General features: G+C 40.0%; 1 protein-coding gene across 3 annotated transcripts in view; it reads left to right on the top strand.

Annotated features, from left to right (window-relative positions):
• The window catches only part of EZH2 (enhancer of zeste 2 polycomb repressive complex 2 subunit), a 55,949-nt gene that overhangs the window by 11,502 nt on the left and 23,657 nt on the right, over positions 1 to 20,790 (top strand). Inside the window, exons 1-4 of one of the 3 annotated variants that reach the window (XM_057304493.1) lie at positions 5,196 to 5,284; positions 5,878 to 6,006; positions 14,454 to 14,632; positions 17,976 to 18,092. In XM_057304493.1, coding sequence (XP_057160476.1) covers positions 5,937 to 6,006; positions 14,454 to 14,632; positions 17,976 to 18,092 — 366 coding nt within the window. In that variant the 5' untranslated portion in view covers positions 5,196 to 5,284; positions 5,878 to 5,936. Of the gene's footprint in view, positions 1 to 5,160; positions 5,285 to 5,877; positions 6,007 to 14,453; positions 14,633 to 17,975; positions 18,093 to 20,790 lie in introns of those variants that run through there. The other 2 variants (XM_057304494.1, XM_026479105.4) reach the window with 2 other exon arrangements.

The raw sequence follows: 20,790 nt of genomic DNA, 5'->3' as shown, positions 1-20,790 counted from the left end.
GGAACTTTTTTGAAAATTCCTTGTCATTGGTCACTGAGTAAGGAGGGTCAGGGATGCCACTCAGATAAAGGCCCTTCACGGGCTGGACCTGAGAGAGAAGAGAGCTGGTTCTTTGGGCTTTGTGTCCTGGTCCCCCAGAGGTGGAGACTTGTGTCCTGGCACATCACTGGGGCTGCCTAAACCTGAGGGGATGCAGGAAGCTCCTTACAGGCGGGCAGCCGAGCCGCACTGTTGGACCTGGTCCCTCTGATGATGCCCTCGCCATGACCGTGAGGAAGCGGTCCCCAGAACGCGGCATCTGTTAATTCAGGCATTGTTGTACATGCAGTCTCAACGCCAAGAATATGTCTCAGACGCCTCTGTGTTTCATGGGGCAAGAAAACCTAATCCAAAATGGTTTTAAAAAAAAAGGATTTTCTTGGCTCATGTAACTGAAGTTCTGGAGTTGGGTTTGGCAAAGCACGCCTGGTTCAGGGCTCGGTGAGGTGATTAGAGTCCGTTTCTTGGCTTTGGGTGTTTTTTTCTTTTTCTGTTATTGACTTTTTTGTAGGCTCTTCTTTCATGTTTGTGAGTTGGCTTCCAGCAATTGTTTGCACAATGTATATCCAGGTTCGAGTGTAGTGGAAAAGAGTGAGCATTCTTGTCCTCATTTTGCAGGGAGCCTCCTGAGATTTTCCCTGTGACCAGGCCAGTCTGGTCATGGTATCCAGTGTGTACTGGTGACTGTCGGCAGGGAGCGGTGGGCCCTGGTGCCATGTAGGTGGTAGTCCTCAGAGAAGCGTTGGTGGGAAGTTTCCCGAGAAGGCGAGCTGATGTGGGGGGCGCGGGGGGGATCCCCACAAACGACACCATGTCTGCTCTGGTGGGGCAAAGCTGGGTTACAAGGGCATGGTGGTCAGGCTGTTAGAGTTTGGTTTGATTCATAAAATAGACTGTAGACTGTGTAATTTTCCTTAATTTTATTTAACCTATATATGTGTTATTCTGTAAGGTTTTACTGCATTGTTTGAAGGTTTTGATGGTTTCCTGCCATAATCTGGTTGGTCTTTTGAATTAAAGAAAACCTGTTGTTTTGGTTTTACCGTGTATGGGTAGAGTCTTGTTTTAATGACTAGAGCTGTACTCTGTTTTGAATAAGAGAAGTCCTTTTCACATCCTGGATAAAAATTCTACTAGTGCCGTTTTACCTATGAAACTAAACAAATCTTTTGAATGAGAAATTTAAAAATTGGACATATTCACAAATCCTCATCCATTTAGTGGCACGTTATTTTAATACAGGTTTCTTTCTGCCGGTATATGAATGTTTAGAACTTAATACTTACGGGGCTGTGGTACGGTGGAAAGCAGAGTCAGAAGACCTGACTCGAGGCTGCCGCTCCCCGGCAAGGGTGAGGGGCAGGCTGACCCTTGGAGGCTTAGTGCCTGCTTAGAACCGGTGAGTCTGTGTGTTGGGTGTTTGCAACCCACTTGGAGGTACTGATGTTACCCCTGTAGTACTTCCTTAGTAAAAAGAAATTCCAGAAGCTCCAGGTTTTATATTCAGGATCTCTTGATTGGTAGGTCATCTGGACCATGGGGTCTGAATTGTCCCTGAGACTCAGCTGCTTGGGGGTTTCTTGGTAGTGGGGTACATTTCCCTCATTCTCCATGCCCACACATGGGAGGCCCCACCCTTCCTTTTCATACCTTGTGGCACAGCTAGACTTTGTGAGCAGTTCACCGTTGGTATTCGTTAGTAGGCGTGTTTTGTTTTTGTTTGTTGTAAAAATGTATTTGCCGGGGCACCTGGGTGAATCTGTTGGTTAAGCATCCGCCTTTGGCTCAGGTCATGATCCCAGGGTCCTGGGATCCAGCCCCGCATCAGGCTCCCTGCTCAGCGGGGAGTTTGCTTCTCCCTCTTCCTCTGCCTCTCCCTGCCACGCCCCCACTAGTGCTCACATGCACGCTCGCTCTCTCTCTTTCTTTTTTTCTCTCTCTCTTTCAAGAAAAAATGTATTTGCCAGGCACACAGCCAGGCTCTGAGAGTTTACAAATGAGTAAGAATGGTTCTTGCTACTGAAGAACTTAGAGTGGGGATTTATGGGAGTGAAAAACATGAAAATATGATTTTAATATGTTGTAAATGCGAGAGTGGGAAGGGGTTTATTTGATGGAAAACATTCTTCTAAATAGTGCCTTAAATTTTATTACTTTTTAGTCGACCAGACTGTTTATCCCTATGTGTTCAAAGAACAGTCTGCACACTTTTAGGTTTGTTTCTTAGATTGTTATTCAGAAGTCGTGATCCTTGTATTTGGATAGTTTTCCATAGGTGATTTACCATAAGTTTTCTGATTTCCTCTCTATTGTGCATATTTACCAGATCATCCTATAGCTTAACGTCTTCACTTACATACTTCTTTGTGTGGAAGAGCTGTGTGAAATTTCTAAACATGGAAATCTGTCCATACATGCTGTCTTACAGAGAGGTTGGTTCCAGAATCAATTTTGGAATGTTCTGTTGATCTTGCACGTGTACAGTTACACCTGTGGTCAGAGACTGTGTTGTTGTGACCTCCTTCATCAGAGACGTTGTTAGTAACGGTAGGAACACCATGGAAGGGACTCCAGACTCCTCCACAAGGAGAGTTCTAGTATGAAAACATGAAATGCTAACTGACATAACGATGCCTCTTCACCAGCACAGAAGACGTGCAACTTAAAGAAGCGAACTGTGGTAATACCTGTGTCGCACGCTGGTGGAAAGTTAGTGCCGCAGTCCTGCTCCGACTTCTGTCAGGTGCAGGGGCCCTACCTCCGAGGGCCAAGAATTTGTCAAGGCAGCAGATGGACTAGTTGTGATTAGTCTGTGAGCTAATGAAGCAAGATAATCCCTTTTTATCTGATGGCTTTCCCTTCTAGTTCCTAGGCCTTTGAAGTGCTACATGTCTGAAAATAATTTGCATAGAATTACTTGAACTCTTCTGTTAACTAGCAGGTAGAAAGCAAACAATTACCAGTTATTTCTTAAATAAAGCCCATTTTTTTCCTGACTTTGGTGTCTTTTTGGCCTACCTCACCATCTTCCGTCTTCTTCACTTTTGTGCTTTGCCTCAAAGATGGCATCATCTTCCTGAGTCCAGTCTTTTAGGGTCTCAGGATTGTTACCTTTGCTCCCAAAGGCGAGGTCATACTTGGAACCTTTTCAGTTATCTCTGTGGCCGCATCCAGCTGACTTAGCTCAGGTTCTGAAATCTCTTCATTCTTCTCATTCTCTCACTGCTTGTAATTTGGGGTCTTCAGCTAGTTTGGTGTCCATCTTTGTTAACCTCTTGGCAGAGCCCCATATCCAGCTGTCCCCTGCTTATACCTTAGGGTCCCTTTTGTTCTTTCTTGGCCTTTTGAAGTCCAGCTCAACTTTGAAGGTTGAGTTGTCACCTTGCTTGCCACCTCCTCCCCCAGACTTTTTCCTGTATATTTCATACTGCATTTTCTTCTTTTCAGCCTTGTTAGGTGGGACCTAAGCTCCACAAGGGCAAGTTCTGTGTCATTTATCTTTGTATTTATCTTTGTCACTTATCTTTCGGGGCCTGGGGCCTGGTTCCTAGTAGTCCCTTTATCCTGTGCTTATCTTGCCCCTCTTTCAGCCTGAGTAATCCACGAGGCTGCTTTCTTTGTCATTGGTGGGTGGGTATTCTGACAGAAGGTTACCCACTGACCTATAGGCTGTCTTCCTCTAAATCTTGTCTCCTTAGGCGATTTCTCCGTGCCCGAGGGTTTTCTGTGGACAGGTAATTGAAGCTCTACTCAGTTACGTTCAAGCCAGAACATCATCCGCTCCCATATTTAAGTCATCACCAAGTTTCCTCTTAAGTGACTTGAATTCCTTTACTTTCCTCTTATCACCAGTGTGGTGGGAGAAGCTACCCTCCTCTCTCGTGCAAAGACTGTACCGCGGCCCTGTCTAACCCCCTCTGCTGCTCAGCGGCTCTTTCCAGAACGTCAGTCTCCCCCTTCCCTTTTATCTAAAATATTCTGGCTTTCTTCTGCTCTTAGATAAATTAAAGCAAACATCCTTAATGTGGCACCTTTGCACCGTCTGACAGAGAAATGTCCTAATCTTTTGAAGGTACAAGTATGATTTTAATACTTTGAGAAGCAAATGGTCTAGAAGAGGACACTTGTTTAGACTTAAAATGGGGGCTCTAGTATGACTTAGGCACATGGGGGACTATAGGCTGTTACCGCATTTAAGCATAATTTGTTCCTAGAGCCTGCAACTGTGAAGATAAGGCAGAAGAATTTACGTGGCATTTGCTCCATTTTTGGTTTGCTAGCAGAGAAACCCCTCATGCGAGTGAAGGTGGCACAAGAAGAGGCAGAAGTACAGACTTTTCTCCGGGTTTACGGCGAGAAGCACGGTTAAAAAGTGTGTGCAGCGGACTACTTTCATTTGTACATTTGTTGTACGTTGTACTGTATCTTTTCTACTGTTAGTGCTGGATGTAAATTTTTCTATTTCAGATTTCTCTTTTTCACTTGTGTTATTTATGCCTGTACCTGCTGACTTAATGATGAAAGACTTAGAGTAACGTGTCTACATTGTTTTCCTCTGGAAGCGTGCCTCATGGACTAAAAACTAGCTTAGTAACTTAGCGTAGTATGCTTCATTTCTGTAACGGGATCACGTTTCTGTAAGACGGCTGCTATTTAGGAGTAGAGAACCTTTGTCAGTAAAAATACCTTTTAAAAGTGGTATGCAGTCAGGGGCGCCTGGGTGGCTCAGTCATTAAGCGTCTGCCTTCGGCTCAGGGCGTGATCCCGGAGTCCTGGGATCGAGCCTCGCATTGGGCTCCCTGCTCCGCTGGGAGCCTGCTTCTTCCTCTCCCACTCCCCCTGCTTGTGTTCCCTCTCTCGCTGGCTGTCTCTTTCTCTCTGCCAAATAAATAAATAAAATCTTCAAAAAAAAAAAAAAAGGTGTATGCAATCAGAACGTACATGGAGAATGAACTGTTTTAAGGGTGTAGCCCTGCAGCCCCAGGGAGCACCCTTCTCGCGTGTCACCGCTGTCACGTACTGTTTATTTTGTTGATCGTTCGTTTGCTGGGGATGAAAACACAAGTGATCATATTCAGGCTGGTTAGATTAGTGATTTTAATATGAAACCATTGCTTTTAGAATAATCATGGGCCAGACTGGGAAGAAATCTGAGAAGGGACCGGTTTGTTGGCGCAAGCGTGTAAAATCAGAGTACATGCGGCTGCGGCAGCTCAAGCGGTTCAGGCGGGCTGACGAAGTGAAGGTACAGCTTTATCTTCTGTGGTGCGCACCGCGGTTAAGGATCGCCCCCTCCCCCCAAAGATAAGTTTCAATTTGCAAGGGTCCATTTTCAGCCAAGGTCATAGTTATAGTAAGATAAATGAAGGCTGGGAAACCCACAGCCTTGATCTGTCTTAATTAACTTAAAGATGGTCCCAGGCACAGTAACAAGAGTGGAAAGATGGTGATCTAATGGCTGGTCAATCTGCTTCGAAATCACTGTCCTTTTAGTGTATCCTTTGTATTGCACGTGCAGATTCGGGACCCAAATATAAAGGAATGTGTTTCAGGGTTTTATGTTTCTAAAGTCATTGTGATTTTGTTTTTATATGATGTTAACAAAGGAAGGATGGGATGATTTTTCTGTTCCCCGCCCACTCTTACTAAAATAATAAGTGTGGTACTTTTGTGTTATTGGAATGTGGGAAACTACAGTTTAGTGTAAAATCTGTATGTGTTTGAAGGAATGCTCCTGATATTTTTGAGAAATCACTAGATTTTAACCTGCGTCAGAGATACTATGAATTTTCTAACAATGAACAATTTCTCTTCTCCTCTCCTTCATTTTTTTTAAAGAGTATGTTTAGTTCCAATCGTCAGAAAATTTTGGAAAGAACGGAAATCTTAAACCAAGAATGGAAACAGCGAAGGATACAGCCTGTGCACATCCTGACTTCTGTGAGCTCATTGCGCGGGACCAGGGAGGTTGGTTAACTCACGCACTGTAGTAATTATCAGTGCATTCTGGTTTTTGCTGTTGCAATGTTGGTTGGTTATTGATAGGAAGTCATTCACCTCAGGATGTCCGTCTTTTTATTGCTCTTTCTTTTTCATGTGCAACTCTTAGTCGCTGCCTTAGGTAACACTCCTAGCTCTTCCTATAAGAGAGCTCTAGCGTTTAGCACATGTTTTCACTGTTACCAGGTAGGTGCATAGATTTTTATGGGATTGTTGATTAAAGAAAACTGTTACGTTAAATACTCTTTAATGGCCTCATCATTTCATTGTTTAGAGCAAGGCTTTCTGACCCACGATTGTCTTTTTTCCTGCCCCTTAATTTGAATTAGGTATGCTATAAGAAATGTTTCCTTTTCATTCATATTCGTGGACTAAGAAAGTTATTTATTATTTGAACGTTCAAATTCTAAGGCTCTCGAAGAATTTTTAAATTCAGTGTCAAGAGATCAGAAGTCCTTTTTTTACAGCATTTTCTAAAGGAAGGCGGTAGATCTTAATCTTATTTTCAGAAGAAGGCAATAAGTGTATGGCGGATTTTCTAATTAAAAGACACATAAAACACAGTGGCAGCAAAACGAAAAGAAAATGGCAGAAGCCTGGGGCACCTGGATGGCTCAGTTGGTTAAGTGTCCTACTCTTGATCTCAGCTCAGGTCTTGATCTCAGGGTTGTGAGTTCAAGCCCTACATTGGGCTCCACGTGGAGCCTATTTAAAAAAAAAACAAACAGAAAATGGCAGAAGCTGAAAAACCGTATCGGACCAGTCATTAGGGTTTTGGGTAAAGCACTGCAGTGTCCGTACCTGTCTATACGGGGAAACATGGTGTAGGAGGTGGAGTGCTATTGGAACGGGCACCCAAACGAGGAGGAAGAGTGCAGTTCGGAGTTTACGTTACACCGCTCAGTGGATAGTTGTTTCTCTGAGTGCCTAAACACAGAAAGCATCTAGACAGTGGGATCTAGTTTAAAATACGTTTTCACTTGAGGAAATGATACTTACAAAAAATTGTAGGAAGCAGTAATCGGCTAGCACAGGAGACACGCTGGTCTCAGAGATGTCAGTACTGTCACCGTAGCGTGGTCCTGTGATGACCGTGAGCATGCTCTGATGGTCTCGATGGCAACACGGGACTTCATGTGATTCTTTTCATTTATTAATTTTGTCAGGTGACAGCTCTTTAAAGCTTGGGCTTTCAGTTGTATAAATATATATCGTATTCTGCTAATACCTTCTGCATCATCTGGGACAGGTCAGGGCCTACATATTAGAGGTAAATGACTTTATTAATACACTAAACGTGAAAGGGATTCGTTCCTATGCTAGTCAGAATGTTCTCAAAAGGGAGAAGGATGGGGCTTCTAAGTAATTCTTTTGAAAGTTTTATCTGGTGACCTTTTGGAAATTTTGAGGGTAAAGGAAAAAGAAACCTTTTCTTGTTCTCCCCAGAGAAATAAAGCATAGAGATCTGGAGAATTAAGTAGGCACACATGGAATACTTACTTTTTGCCACCTATCACGACTCTTCAAAATGCCACCAAAAGCCCATCTTACATTTATAAGTAAAAGTTAACAGCAGTAATGATTTCTGGCAATGTGCTGGGTACTCTGCACACATGAACCTCCGTTGATCTTTGTGATAGTTATCTTAGGCCTTTTTCTCCCCCTGGACGAGGACACTGGGCCTTGGAAGACTAGTCAGTTTGCTTGCTCCACTGATCTGATACAGGCCCAGAAGAGCACACTTTGCTCAGACACACTAGGAAATGAGTAAAGGTCCTTGTTTCTGTACAACTTGAGTTGTTCATAATATAATTTTAAGTACAGTTCATTCGAATGAATATTTACGAATTTTGCTTTTAGTTTTGTCAAATGGAAAGAAATCATTGAATGTAAAGATAATCTAACTTTTTAATGTGAGTTTACGTGAGAAATTGTAAGAAGAAATTAGCATTGTAATAAGACAGAATTGTTTCTAAACTTAGTACCCCACGCAGGGTGAGGAAAACCATTTTCACAAAATAAGAGGGAATGGAGGGAAATCAGTCTCCGCCTCAGGAACTCAGTTTTTGTTGCATGGAACGGTGACCTGGTCAGGGCTGTTAGTTTTCGAGCTACTCTTGATAGCTGGTTCTGCTTCAGATGATTCATCGTTTACTTCTCCCACCTCCAACCCCCTTTAAAACCATCATCACTGACTTTTGGAAAGCTGAACTTTTATGTAGTTTGTGATAAGCTTTTTGGTGTTCTCACAATAAAAATAATAAAATTTTAGGATTGAAAAGGACTTTAATGATCTCTGTCTAGTCTCCTTATTTTGCAGATGAGGCTGTATCCTGTTTTATTCTTCTTCAGTTTGAGCATTCCCAGCTGTATGTCGATTTCTTTTATATGCTTTAAAAGTTGGAGTCCGAAGTAGGTCAGAAGCAGGAGGATAAATAAAAGTTAGTGTGTTTTGCAAAGACTTTCCTAGTAGTAGGCTTGGCAGAAGTTCAGACTGCAGTGTTGGTCCAAACACCTAAAGTCTGTGGCTTTCAACATGGGGAAGTGCTGTTATAACATTGTTTTAATTAACTGCTTATTTTTATAAGCCAGTCCTTTGTAAGTGCTGTCTTCAGTTTAAATCCTTTGTGGTATGAGGACCGTTCAACGACAATTTTCAGTTTTTCACTCAAGTCTTATACTTTAATCCCTTCTGTGCGTGTAAAGTAGATGTGCTCAGTTTTAAAATGACTGGTTTTTATCCAGGTTGTTTTAGTGAAGAATGTCTGACAAAGGTCGCACTCCCTGATCTAACGGAGTGGCCGCTGTAGACACTGACTTCAGATCAAGGAGCCCTGCAGTTGAACTTAGAGACGCCCTGTCTGTAATATAGTGTATTCTTCATGTGTGTTTCTAAGATACTTGTGGGTATTTATTTTTTGGTGTTGAGGTTACAGAACCTAATCAGTGTTGCCCATAAATTTTTATACAGAATATGTCAATATTTTTCTTTTTAAAAATACTCCTGAATTCTTGAAGACAGTGGCAGTGTGTTTTATGTTTATTTCCTTTGCTCTTCAGTCAATCTCTTTAAGGAGCAGTCACCTTAATATCACTAAGTGATAAGCACAGACCAAGGGATGCACACCGTATTGACAGAGTATGTGGCCGTTTATAAAAACCATTGCTTCTAGTTGACTTTCGTTATGTTGTCTTACCAGTAAAAAATTTTATCTTCTGTAAGTCTTCACTGTTCTTCAGTGTGTCTGTTTTTCCAGTTTTACTGAAGAAACTGGTTTTGGAGTTACTCTCGTAGTTCTTATGAGTGCATTTCATTTTGTACATTTGTCCATTTCCTGCTAAAAACCAGATGGCACTTTCCTTCATTGATTCTTCATATCAAGATTTTTATTACCTGTGTGTATTATGTCTGAAAGAGAGGCTTGCTCAAATGATGTCTGTCTTGTAGGCAAGTGGTTTGATTGGTTTAGTAATTTAAAAATACCCTGCCAGTATGCATTTCTAGATTCCCAGGAGAATTTAATGTTCTTGTAGGAATTTTGTGTCTTGTTTACTAATGAAAATAGAATTTTTAGTGTATATTTAAATGTGGGGCTTCTTCAGGATGCCTAACACAGCAGCATCATTAGAAAGACATCATAGTCGTCTCATTTATGAAGAATTAAAACATTTTAATACATCCAGGTTTGATCCTCCAAGTAATATTTGAAGTGACTATGAGTTCATCATCTATCATTTGATATTTGCAAATTTTTTTGTGGGAGTGGTAGAGAGGCTTCTATCAAAATAACAGAATGTAAGTTCTTTTATATGTTTGCAGTTAGGACTTATTATTTTTATTGAAGGAGAAAGGATAACATTGTCTTGTTTACATGTAAACACTTGATTGCAGTGTTTGACTCCTAATGGACTTTCCTCAGTTAATTGTAAATAGAAATTTGTTACTATTTGCAAAGAAAAAATAATACACTAGTGTACCCAATATATAATTTAGTGCTCTTAAATACACTCTGAACTTTCAATATAGTTACGTGCTTGCTTTTCTTTGTAAATTTCAGGATTGTAGAACCAGTAGGTGTAGATTCTCATGAGCCATTTGAGCAAATATGGCAGGGAGCCAGGTCATTTTTCTCATGTCTTAGAGATAAATGGATGGTTCTTAGTCTGAACACAGCCATCCTTTCTTGGAAACTAGTTCCTTGAGGCACCAAGTTGCTTACTGTAGCTCTTTGCCTTTCTTTAACCATTTATTGGTATTTATTTGGAGAGTTGAGTCCTGTGTTAACTCTGCCCGTCCTTCCCACCCACATAACTTTTCAAATCACTGTAGCCTTAGCTTCCTTTCTGGCTTTCTCTAGGCTGAAATAGAGGGAACATTTCTTACATGACCATAAAGGAGGCTTTCCTTTTTTTTTTTGAAAGGAACTGATGTTGTACATGTTCTATGCTTTTCCAAGAGGTCATTTAAAAAAAATAAAGGTCACTTATGATGTTTGCGGTTATATATCACTGTCATATTAAATATATATCCTATACTTGATGTCTGAGTTTATTTTTTAAACTTAAGATTCTGTATTTGACATTTGTAAATTTTTCAAAAATGTCAAATGTTTATTTTGTACACCTAATAAACCAGCAGAAGTCGCTTTTAATTTGCTGTTTTTCTCCTCGAACATTGTGTATATAGTTGGTGTTTTACATACACGGATAGTCAGCTGTTTAACTGACAACAAAGATCAAGATCATTGATCAAGATCAAAGATCACTGATCTGCAAAGATCAGTTCTTTTCCCAAAATGCAAAGCCAAAGTTTGACAGCTACTTTAAGAATAGATTGAACCAGAGGAAATGATTGTTTAGCCTGCATTGTTAAAAATTGTTTATTGCTCTGAAGAAATAAAATTTTATTAGACCTAGAACTTCTAGAATAACATGGATTGACTTAAACTTACTGCTTAGGATTCTGCTTTATCTTCTCTGACTGGATTTTGTAGAAGAATGTTACCGGAGTACCGTTTGTGGGGAGGGTTGGGCAGATTTCATGAGCTACCTTGTATTGATTGATGCAGTTTTATACCAGGTCATGTGAATATCTGTTGGGTTAATGAAACTGTAATTGTTCTCTTCAGCTGAAAGGCCATCATTGCAAAATGACTCTTGAGAATTCAGATTACACTGAAATATATAAAATAGAAGGCAGAAGTTCCTGTAGTGTAACCCCTATGATTTTTTAAATTTCTCATCTCTTTTTCTACATATAACATATTAATAATGATAATATATATTGTATTTCGAATGATTACTGCCCAGATAAAATGTGCCTGCCAATTTGGGTCATCACTTAAAAAAAATTTTTTTTTGTGAGTATAGTTTACACACCCTGTTACATTAGTTTCAGGTGTAGGACATAGTGATTCAGTTTCTCTGCACCTCGTGCTGTGCTCACAAGTGTTTACACCATCTGTCACCATACACTGTGTCAGTACTATTGATGATATTCCTTAGGCTGTGCCTTTTATTTTTTTAAATTAATTAATTAATTTGAGAGAGAGCGTGTGAGAGCGCGAGAGTACACGGTGGGGAGGAGCAGAGGGAGAGGAAGAGAGAGAATCTCAAGAAGACTCCCTGTCAAGTGCGGAGCCCAAACGGGCTCCAGCCCACGACCCTGAGATCGTGACCTGAGCCGAAGCCAAGAGTCGGCTGCTCAGCCAACTGAGCCACCCAGGTGCCCCTGCTGTGCCTTTTGTTCCTGTGACTTAGTCCTTCCCTAACTGGAAACTCTGTCTCACTCCCCTCCCCCATTTTGCCCATCTCCCCACCCCCTGCATTTTGGGCCATCACTCTGCGGCCTCTGTCCAGGTCCTCAGTCTCTAAGAACGCAGTGCTTGATACTGCGAATATACCATCATTTACTGCCCTGTTAATAGAGGCACATGTAGGTTTTTATTTTTGTACTTTTGCAGCTAGTATTTCGGTCAATACCCTTCATCTACATCTTTGTATCTTTGAGTAATTTTTTAGGAGAAGTTCCTGGAAATAAAATGACTTTGTCAAGAGGATATGCATATTTAAATTTTTATGGATATCACCACAGTGTTCCCCCCCAAAGATTTTCCATCTGTACCCCACCAGCTGTTCATGTTAGTGTCTGTTTATCTCTGTTCCCAACGCATAATATCAGTCTCTTGGATCTTTGTCAGTGTGATAGTTAAAAAGTTATTAGTTTGTTTGCTTTTCATTACTCGAGGTATAAAAGTTTCTGTTGTTTGTTTATATTTCATAATTGGCTGTTAGGTGTTGGATATGTTAAAATTAAGTTGGACTGTTTCTTAGGATTTTTAAGGACTTTTGTATATTATTAAATATTCATTTTTAAATCATGTTTTACAGATCCTCCCATTTTGATGTTATTTCTGGTATATTTTGATTTGTAGAAGTTTTAAATGTTTACATAGTCAAATTAGAATTTCTTTTGATTTCTGTGTTTCTAAAGGCTCAGATGTAAAGATTATATACATTACCTTTCCATCTTCGTTTAGTTGTTTTCACTTATCAGGAATTTTCTTTGGTATAAACATGAAATGTTTATAAACATAAAATTTTATAAACATAAAAATGAATGGGGATTTGGTTTTTAGTATTTTTCTATTTATCTTTCTAGTTGTTGCAACACTGCTTAGTAAATAGCAGTTAGAAATAACAGTTAGAAATCTTTTCTGCAAAAATTATCAGACTTGGCTGACCTGATCGGTGGTCCCCAGTCTACCCCCTGAGCAGATCTACCCCCTGAGCCCGGACTTGGTGCTTCCCCTCAGAGGCCATGGCCTGGTGCCGTCATTGGCTCTCTCCACAGTAATTCGCACTGCTCCTGCCCTGTCGCTGTCAGCCCACGCGGCGCCTGGAAGCGCGGCTTCAGAACCAGCACGCTGCTGCGGCTTAACGGAAACCAGGGGCTCCAGTAGTACTCGGTCTTCCATTTCTTTGTTTCTGCTTTCTTTTGTTTTTGTCTTTGTTTTTTTCAGGGACAGAAATAATCCTATTTCCCACTCATAGGACTATTCTTGAATTAGGTGTTTGAGTTTGCGTGGCTCCAGTTAGCTGCTTCATGTGTCTTTTGGGTGTTTTGTAGTTTCACCAAAATTTGCGTATTAGCTATCGTTCAGTTTCTGGTTTCCAGTTATTTTAGCAAAACTGCAGATTATGGGGAGCGATTTAATACAGCCCCTTCTGACCCCAGACTGCAGTGGGTTTTCCCTGTGCGTTGGGTTTTAATAGAATTAACTAGGTTGATATGTTTATGGTTGCTTTCATTCGGGATTAGGCTTTTGAAATTAGGATGCAGGGAAGAGTTTTAAGGGTCTAAAGTTCCTGAAATTGCGTTCCAAATGTTCTGTGTTCTATGTTAAATGCATGTGTGCGTGTGTGGGGGGGGTTTCCTCCTGATAAGAAGTGTAAGAACTGACACTTCGAGGATGCTATCTTTCTGTAACGTGTAAGTGAACTCAGAAGCAAGAGCCCTGTGTTGCAGGTAGTTTCTTCCTCCAATCTGGGATGGCTCTGTAACATATTTAACAACAAAAATGGAAATAATTTACAATTTGGTTATGAGCCACTCTTTGATTCCTTAGCTCCAACACCCTTGATTAGCTGCTTGTATTAAATATGTCTGTGTCATGATCTGATGAGGAATTTTTCTTCCTGGTTTTTATTTCTGACCATCTTCCGCTGGAGCCTCTCGTGTCTTGTACTCTCCCCTTCTCCTAATCAGCCTCCAAAACCTGGTTAGGAACTCATTCTGTCTAGCTTCTTTTGATCCAAACTTGGTAGTTACTCATTCCAGTTTTTTTCCTTGGGACTTCTTCAAATAAAAGCAGTCTGAAATTAAATTATATACACTATCATTTTCGCCAGAAGGGCTAGCTTAAGATTTGGCTGTGTTATCTTTTCTCTCCTGTGATTTTGAGGAATAGAGGCAGTTTCAGAAATCATCCTCTGCTTTTCTCTAGAGTTTAGGTGGCAGTTGATGCCTTCTTTCCTTCCTTAGGTGTAAGATGGTTCCTTACTGTTTTTCCTTGGAAAGGCTGAAGAATACTAGACAGTATCAACAGTTCATTGTGTCTCTGGCATGAATTAAATGGACCAACCAGTATCCAAGAAAATTTTTAACTTGGCTAACTGACTGTATTTTTTTCCCCCCGCTATACGGAAGTTGGACTTCACCCTTCTGATGTTAAAGATTGTTCAGAGACCAGATGGCCATGGCTATTTTCCTTGGGGATGTCCCACTGTAACATGGGGAGTCATACCTACCTCGTAGGGTAGCGGTGGATTTTAAAGAAGTTAACTTTGGTAAAGTCTCTAGCACAGTGCCTGGCACATAGTAGGGTGTGTTAATTTCTTTCCCTTCCCTGCAGGCCATTCACCTGCTCTTCCCTCTACGATTTTCCATAACACAGTTTTTACTTGGAACCAGCCTTCTGCCAAGAGTCTCAGTTTGGTTGTGTACTCCTACAACTACTATTTTTGGCTTGACTTCCCTCTCCAGCTCCCAGTGGTCCAGCCACACAGTCGCCTATTGTACCAGCTGGTTGATGTAAGTCTATCCATCCTCAGAGGAACCCGGTCACTTACCAGTAAGCTGTGTTTCTCTGAAAATGTAGCATCCTTGATAACTAATAGAGTTTTTTTTCCTTCTTTACCATTGATGATGAATCACCTGTAATGACTTCCTTGTGTGATCCTCAAGTAGGAACGAGAAGTGGAGAATTTTATTTGTTGATGTAGGTCTCCTAGTGAGTTCCTGAGTCCAGGACAGTTGACTGATCAGGTAAAATGCTTTGGAGACCCATGAGGTCAAAATCCTTTTCAGTATTCTGAGTGATTTAAGACTTAATTACATAAACTGTCAAGGATGATACATTTTCAAAGAAAAAAAAGTTACTGGTAAGTAACTGGAATTTTTTGAGTAATTTTCCTGTTAAGTCAATAAATAAGAATTCCCAAACTTGTTTTACCAACAAATGCTTTTGCATTTGAATATTATTTTATAAATGAAGGAATATGGTTATTAGTTAAGGTTAATAGTTAAGGAACGGGTTAGGTTTCTAGAGATACTATACAGATAATGAGGTGGGTGTAAGCCTTCAATTTTCTAAGTAGGTGCTCTCTTAGCTTTAAAGAGAAATTGGAGTGAAATCTCCATTAGGCAAAATCAGCAAATGTAGTCTGTTCATTCCAGAAACATTTTTTGAGTGCCTACTCTTTTTTGAGACACTGTGCTGAGTATCATTGCGAGACAGAAGTAAAACCTCACTGTCTCAGCTGCTTTTGCCCTCAGAGAGCTGATTTCTGGCCCCTTGGTGACTCTCATAGGTCTCAGGGTTGAGATGATGGGTTCTGACAGAGGTGTGAGGTTGGAGGTAGTTCTTAGTGCTGCAGCCTTGGCCTTCATACTTGTGTGCTTCTCTGAGTTCTTTCTGTTCGGGGGAAAGGTCAGTGGACCTCATTCAGTAGATTCAGAGCATTTTCTGTATCCTTAGAGCAAACAGATGAAGCAAAGTCCCTCCTATCTGGTAGTTGAATGGAATATTAAGCTGTCTAGCCTTAAGTACGACCTTGGGTTCAGATGTTAAGTAAAGCAGGTGGATAAGTCAGAGTTGGAGAGGCAAGACGCTCTCCCTCACCCCCACCAAGCTCTGAAGGAGGCTAATCGTCAGAATTAAAGCCACGGTATTAATTTACTTCCCTGTACAACAAAACCCCAAAACTGTATACTTTTTTTGGTAAGAAATTACAATTACTTTGTACTTAAAATCCCCGGACAGTGTATAATACTTGATTCAGTCATTATGAGTGCTCCTGGCCCCACAGTTAGGCTGGGAGGAGCAGAGGTGACTTGGTAGTAATAGGACTAAGAGGAGGGCCTAGGGGAGGGGGCGTCTCTGGGGCAGCAGCCCGTGCACAGCTGTGCTTGGTCTCCGACCCTGCGAGCATCTCAAGGGCAGGAGGGCAGCACAGAGATGAGGCATGTGGGTGTCGGAGTCAGACTTAGGTTTCCATCCTGGCTTGGTAACTTCCTCCCTTGCTGACTAGGCGGGATATTTAACTTCGTGAGCCTCAGTCTCCTCCTTGTTTGTGAGGTTGTGACCCTGGAGGCTGAGAGGAGCAGTGGTTACGATGATGTATACAAAGCACTTAGCACAGTGCCTGCAACACAGTACGTGCTCAATAAATGTTAACTGCTGTTATTATTGGGTTATTGGACGGATGGATGAAGAATCGTATCCGAGATCAGAGTGCGGAACAGGGAGGGATGGTGGCTCTGGAGTATTAGTGAACTGTTCACACCTTCTCATTTACTTGAGCTATGAGCTTTCTAGTATTATTATCTTTATCTTGGCCCTTTTGGAAAGCAAATTAATGGATTAATCACTGTCACAGTTCTTTCTAACTACTCTTATCTTTAAACCTTCACTTCCACCAGGAAGGAACTATTTTCTGCTGCAGTGACTGTGACCATTGCAAGATTGTCCCCCTGGCCTGATGAGACGCTGAGGGCCAGGTGTGGCCTGTAAGCCAAAGATTTTCACTGTAATTTCACCAGCTCTAGTCCTGCTATTTTTAAGACCTCTCAAATAAAAATTAAGCCTTTAATAATTATGCGTGTGTATATATATGATTTTTTGTTTCATTTTATTCCTTCAATTCTTCTTTTTTGCTCTGTTTTCACTGATTGTAGATTATGAATAGATGTCCAAGGGTATTTTTGAGAAGGTTCTTGGAAGCCTGATAATTGGGTAATGGTACTCTAAGAAAAGCTGGATTCCTAGACAGGCTAGAAAGTGCTGTGGTCACTTGGGCACAATTTTTACCGTATTTCATAGAATCAAAGATGCAAAATTTTGAACATTTTAACATCTGAAGCTAGAATGCATCTTAAAATTGCTGTGATAAGAAAGCATTACGTTACAGTTTAACTGGCAACATTATTTTCTCACTGATGCAGAAAGTAATGGAATGCCTTGAAATTGAGGTCATCACAGGTTGGATGAAATACGGTATTTCAAGAGAGTAGATGCACTTAAACATTCTAAACATATGGGATCGGGGCAGTATGTGTAGTGGGTAAGAGCAGAGGCTCCAGAGTCAGACTTTCTTTCTGGGTTTAAAATTCTAGCCCTACCTAATGGATGACTTTGGGCCAGTTACTTAACCTTTTTTTCACCTGAGTTTTCTCACCTGTAAAATGGGGACTAAGAATTAGTCCTCATCTTACAGTGTTGTCATGAGGACAAAATATGGTAAGACCTGTAATGTGTTTAAAATAGTGCCTCGCACATAGAAAGTGCTTAATAATATTAGTTATTAATTTAGAGATTATACTTTTACAGAATGGATATGAGCTTCTTTTGTTGTGATTGAAACTCAGATCTGTTATTACCCTTCATCTTTGTTTATCATCTGATAATATCAGCAAATGATGCTTGGGTTTTTTTTAAAGGGAAGATAAAGATAAGAAAGGTGAACCTAAGAGTTTCCATATTCTTATTAAGTGAGATTTAAGAGGCATGTTTGGTATATGTAATATTATTCATGTGGTTGAGATGTAAAAGAAATTAAGCATTGAGCTAGGAAATTTATAGTGAGTTAACCTGAGGCTAGCAAATACGGTTTTTGATTCTGATTGATACTGGTAAGTATGAGAAGGGTTCTTGGAAACTTTTGAAAATTTGCAAAATCTGAAGCATTTTTTTCACCCTAAGTAAAAGAAAGTAAGAAGGAGAGAATCCCTCATGGTTTTTAGGAACCTTGTTGTCTTAGGTAAAGGAATTTCCTTTTCAAAATTATCTTAAGTGGGCAATGTCCCTTTGTAATATGTTGACAGCTTAAGGTCGTCCTTTAATTCTTATGAGTCAATTTTATTTTTTCTGTTCTAGTGTTCAGTGACCAGTGACTTGGATTTTCCAACACAAGTCATCCCATTAAAGACTCTGAATGCGGTTGCTTCAGTCCCCATAATGTATTCGTGGTCTCCCCTACAGCAGAATTTTATGGTATGTAAATCATGCGTCATCTGCTTACTTGATAATCACTTATTTTAAGTAAAACACAATTTTCTTGTCAAGGTGAATCAAGAATAATATAAGTAAAAAAAGTTATTGAAATGATAACACTCAGTGATTTTTTTTTTAAACTGACATATATATATTTATGTATATATATATTTATATATATTTTTTAAAGATTTTATTTATTTATTTGACAGAGACACAGTGAGAGAGGGAACACAAGCAGGGGGAGTGGGAGAGGAAGAAGCAGGCTCCCAGTGGAGCAGGGAGCCCGATGTGGGGCTCGATCCCAGGATTCTGGGATCACACCCTGAGCCGAAGGCAGATGCTTAACGACTGAGCCACCCAGGTGCCCCCCCCCCATACATATTTTAATAAGCCTTTGTGGTGGTGGTCTTTTTTCTAGAGTTTCCTAGTTAAAATATTCTCTAAAGGAAAAGTGTTAAGCGGAAATCCTACCTGGGATTAAAAATATGTTTAAAAGATGAAGCTTATAGTTCTTATGCTTGAAAAGGTCAGTCAGTATTCTGTAATTTCAGTCTGATTTAGAGGTTTTGTTAATTGAGAACTTTTTATTGAAACAGTTTTAGGCAGCATGTTATTAAATGATAATGTACATTATGAAATATTCTCAAGGCTTATAAAACACAAACTTCAGCATATTTCCACAGATAACACTGGCCCAATAGCTTTTGTAATGAAATGCTGGTATTTAATTCTTTATAGAAGTAGGATGAAGGAAGGTGAAACGAGAGAAATTTGAGTGTGCATTCTTGTGTTAAGTAAAAAAATACATAGTTTTATTATTTACTTGATATGTAAAAGAAGCTAAAAATGTTGATAGGAGTCCTTGATGAGCCTGCTTTAGGGAATTGCTTACTAGGTTTTTTTTTTTTTTTTAAGTAGACTTCATGCCCAACGTGGGGCTTGAACTCAAAACCCTGAAATCAAGAGTAATGTGCTCTACCAACTAGGTCAGCCATGCACCTTGATTTTTTTTTTTTTTTTAAAGATGTTTCTTATATCTTTAGTAACTTAAAGATTTCACAGTGGGAGATTAAAGACAAACTTCAGATACTCTTCTCTAATTGCCTCGTGTGTATAAGGCTTCATGCAGAAACATTTAGTTTAAGAATTATATTGCAAGAGCGTAATGGGAGATTTCATATTTTCTTAGACTAAACTTCTGAAAGGATATAGTGTTTAGAGTTGTCAGTATTATTTAGAATTATCCATGGGTTTTGCTGGTCAATGACCAAGGCAAATTAGGCAGACTATCTTTATTATGGTTAGGATATGTTTTGGGGAGCAAAGCTTACACGATACAGTTAGGAAGACAGAAGAGGCAAGTGTGACTTAATTTTGGCTTTTATCCAGAAATATTAACACTCCTAGTTTAAATGGGATTAGTGAAAGTGAGATGTGGTGCAAACTGGACTCTTTAGTTGTTCGTAAGTTTGGCTCTGGATAGATCAGTGCATTAAAATCTAAATTTTAATTTTGTATCCCTTATGTACTTTCTCTCCCAATTTCCGTTTTCTCTGTTCGTCTAAGATTCTGTGGTCTTTCTGAACTTTGCAGTTGTCCTAAACTTGTTACCTGGGGATTAGTTGAGATTTTCCCCTTCTCTTCGTTTTTCCCGCCTGCTGCTATGTGACAGTCCCATGCGTGTCTCGTGGCCTTTTCTTGGTGTATTCTTGGCTGTCGATCGTGCTCCCTGTCTGAGGCTCCTACACTGGCCGCAACTGCCCTGTCCTCCTCTCCTCCTAGCCAGTCCACTCTGTTTATCAGAATTATCCTTCTAAAATTCTCTTTTTAACCTGTCCTCACTTTAGTCTCTTTAAATATGGACTTCAGAATTCTCTAGTCTTGATCTATGATTACTGTCTTTTTTATCCTTCGTTGAAGATTCTCTTCCTCCCATGCATGTGTGCTTCCAGTCTCTTGTGTTCTTAAATTCTCCCTTCTCCCGAACTTTTCTTGGATCGGCTCTCCCTGTTAAGTTAGTGCCTTCTTTTTCCCTTGTTGTCTTCCAAGCCTTCATAAACTCATCTCTCTTCCTGCTTAGCATGATCAGCTTTGATAGGCATCTTGTTCCTCTCAGCATTGAAATACTGTATGTAATTGTAGAATGTTCTTATTTTATGTAGAAGAGCAAATTGTTTTGGCATAAACTTTATGATGCTCTATTTTACATCCCCTAGATTTTTATCATATTGAAGGTCTCTGAATAGCTAGATCATCAAGTGACGTTTAGAAATCCTTATGTTATTATCTTCTGTTGTACGGCTATTTTAAGTGGTTTTGATAAACCATATTCCATTGATTCAGAGACACTGGGTGTGTCTTAAAATTGATTGGTCATGTGGTAATATGCAATACTTTTTCTTTTCTTGAGGTGCAGAAAATAATGGTAAATTTTAATGATTGATGACATGTTAGATTAGGTGAATAGGTATTTTTTCTTAATTTTTTTCCCTATAAACAGTTTGATTTCTGAGGTAATTCTTATTGGTGGGAGGGGTCTTTATTTTATGTTTTAGAGTTTGCGGTCTGTTAGTTAGATCTGGGGAGCTGGGTAGAGACATCTACTTGGGAAAAATCGTATTTTACACCACATTGACTTAAAAAATATTTTGATATTTAGGATAAGCCTGCTTTTAAAATACATTTTTTTATTTTT

Source organism: Ursus arctos, unplaced genomic scaffold (assembly GCF_023065955.2).
Source record: "Ursus arctos isolate Adak ecotype North America unplaced genomic scaffold, UrsArc2.0 scaffold_3, whole genome shotgun sequence".
NCBI classification, from domain to species: Eukaryota; Metazoa; Chordata; class Mammalia; order Carnivora; family Ursidae; genus Ursus; species Ursus arctos.
Note: the sequence above shows the minus strand (reverse complement) of the source record. Positions and strands in the feature narration are given on the sequence as shown.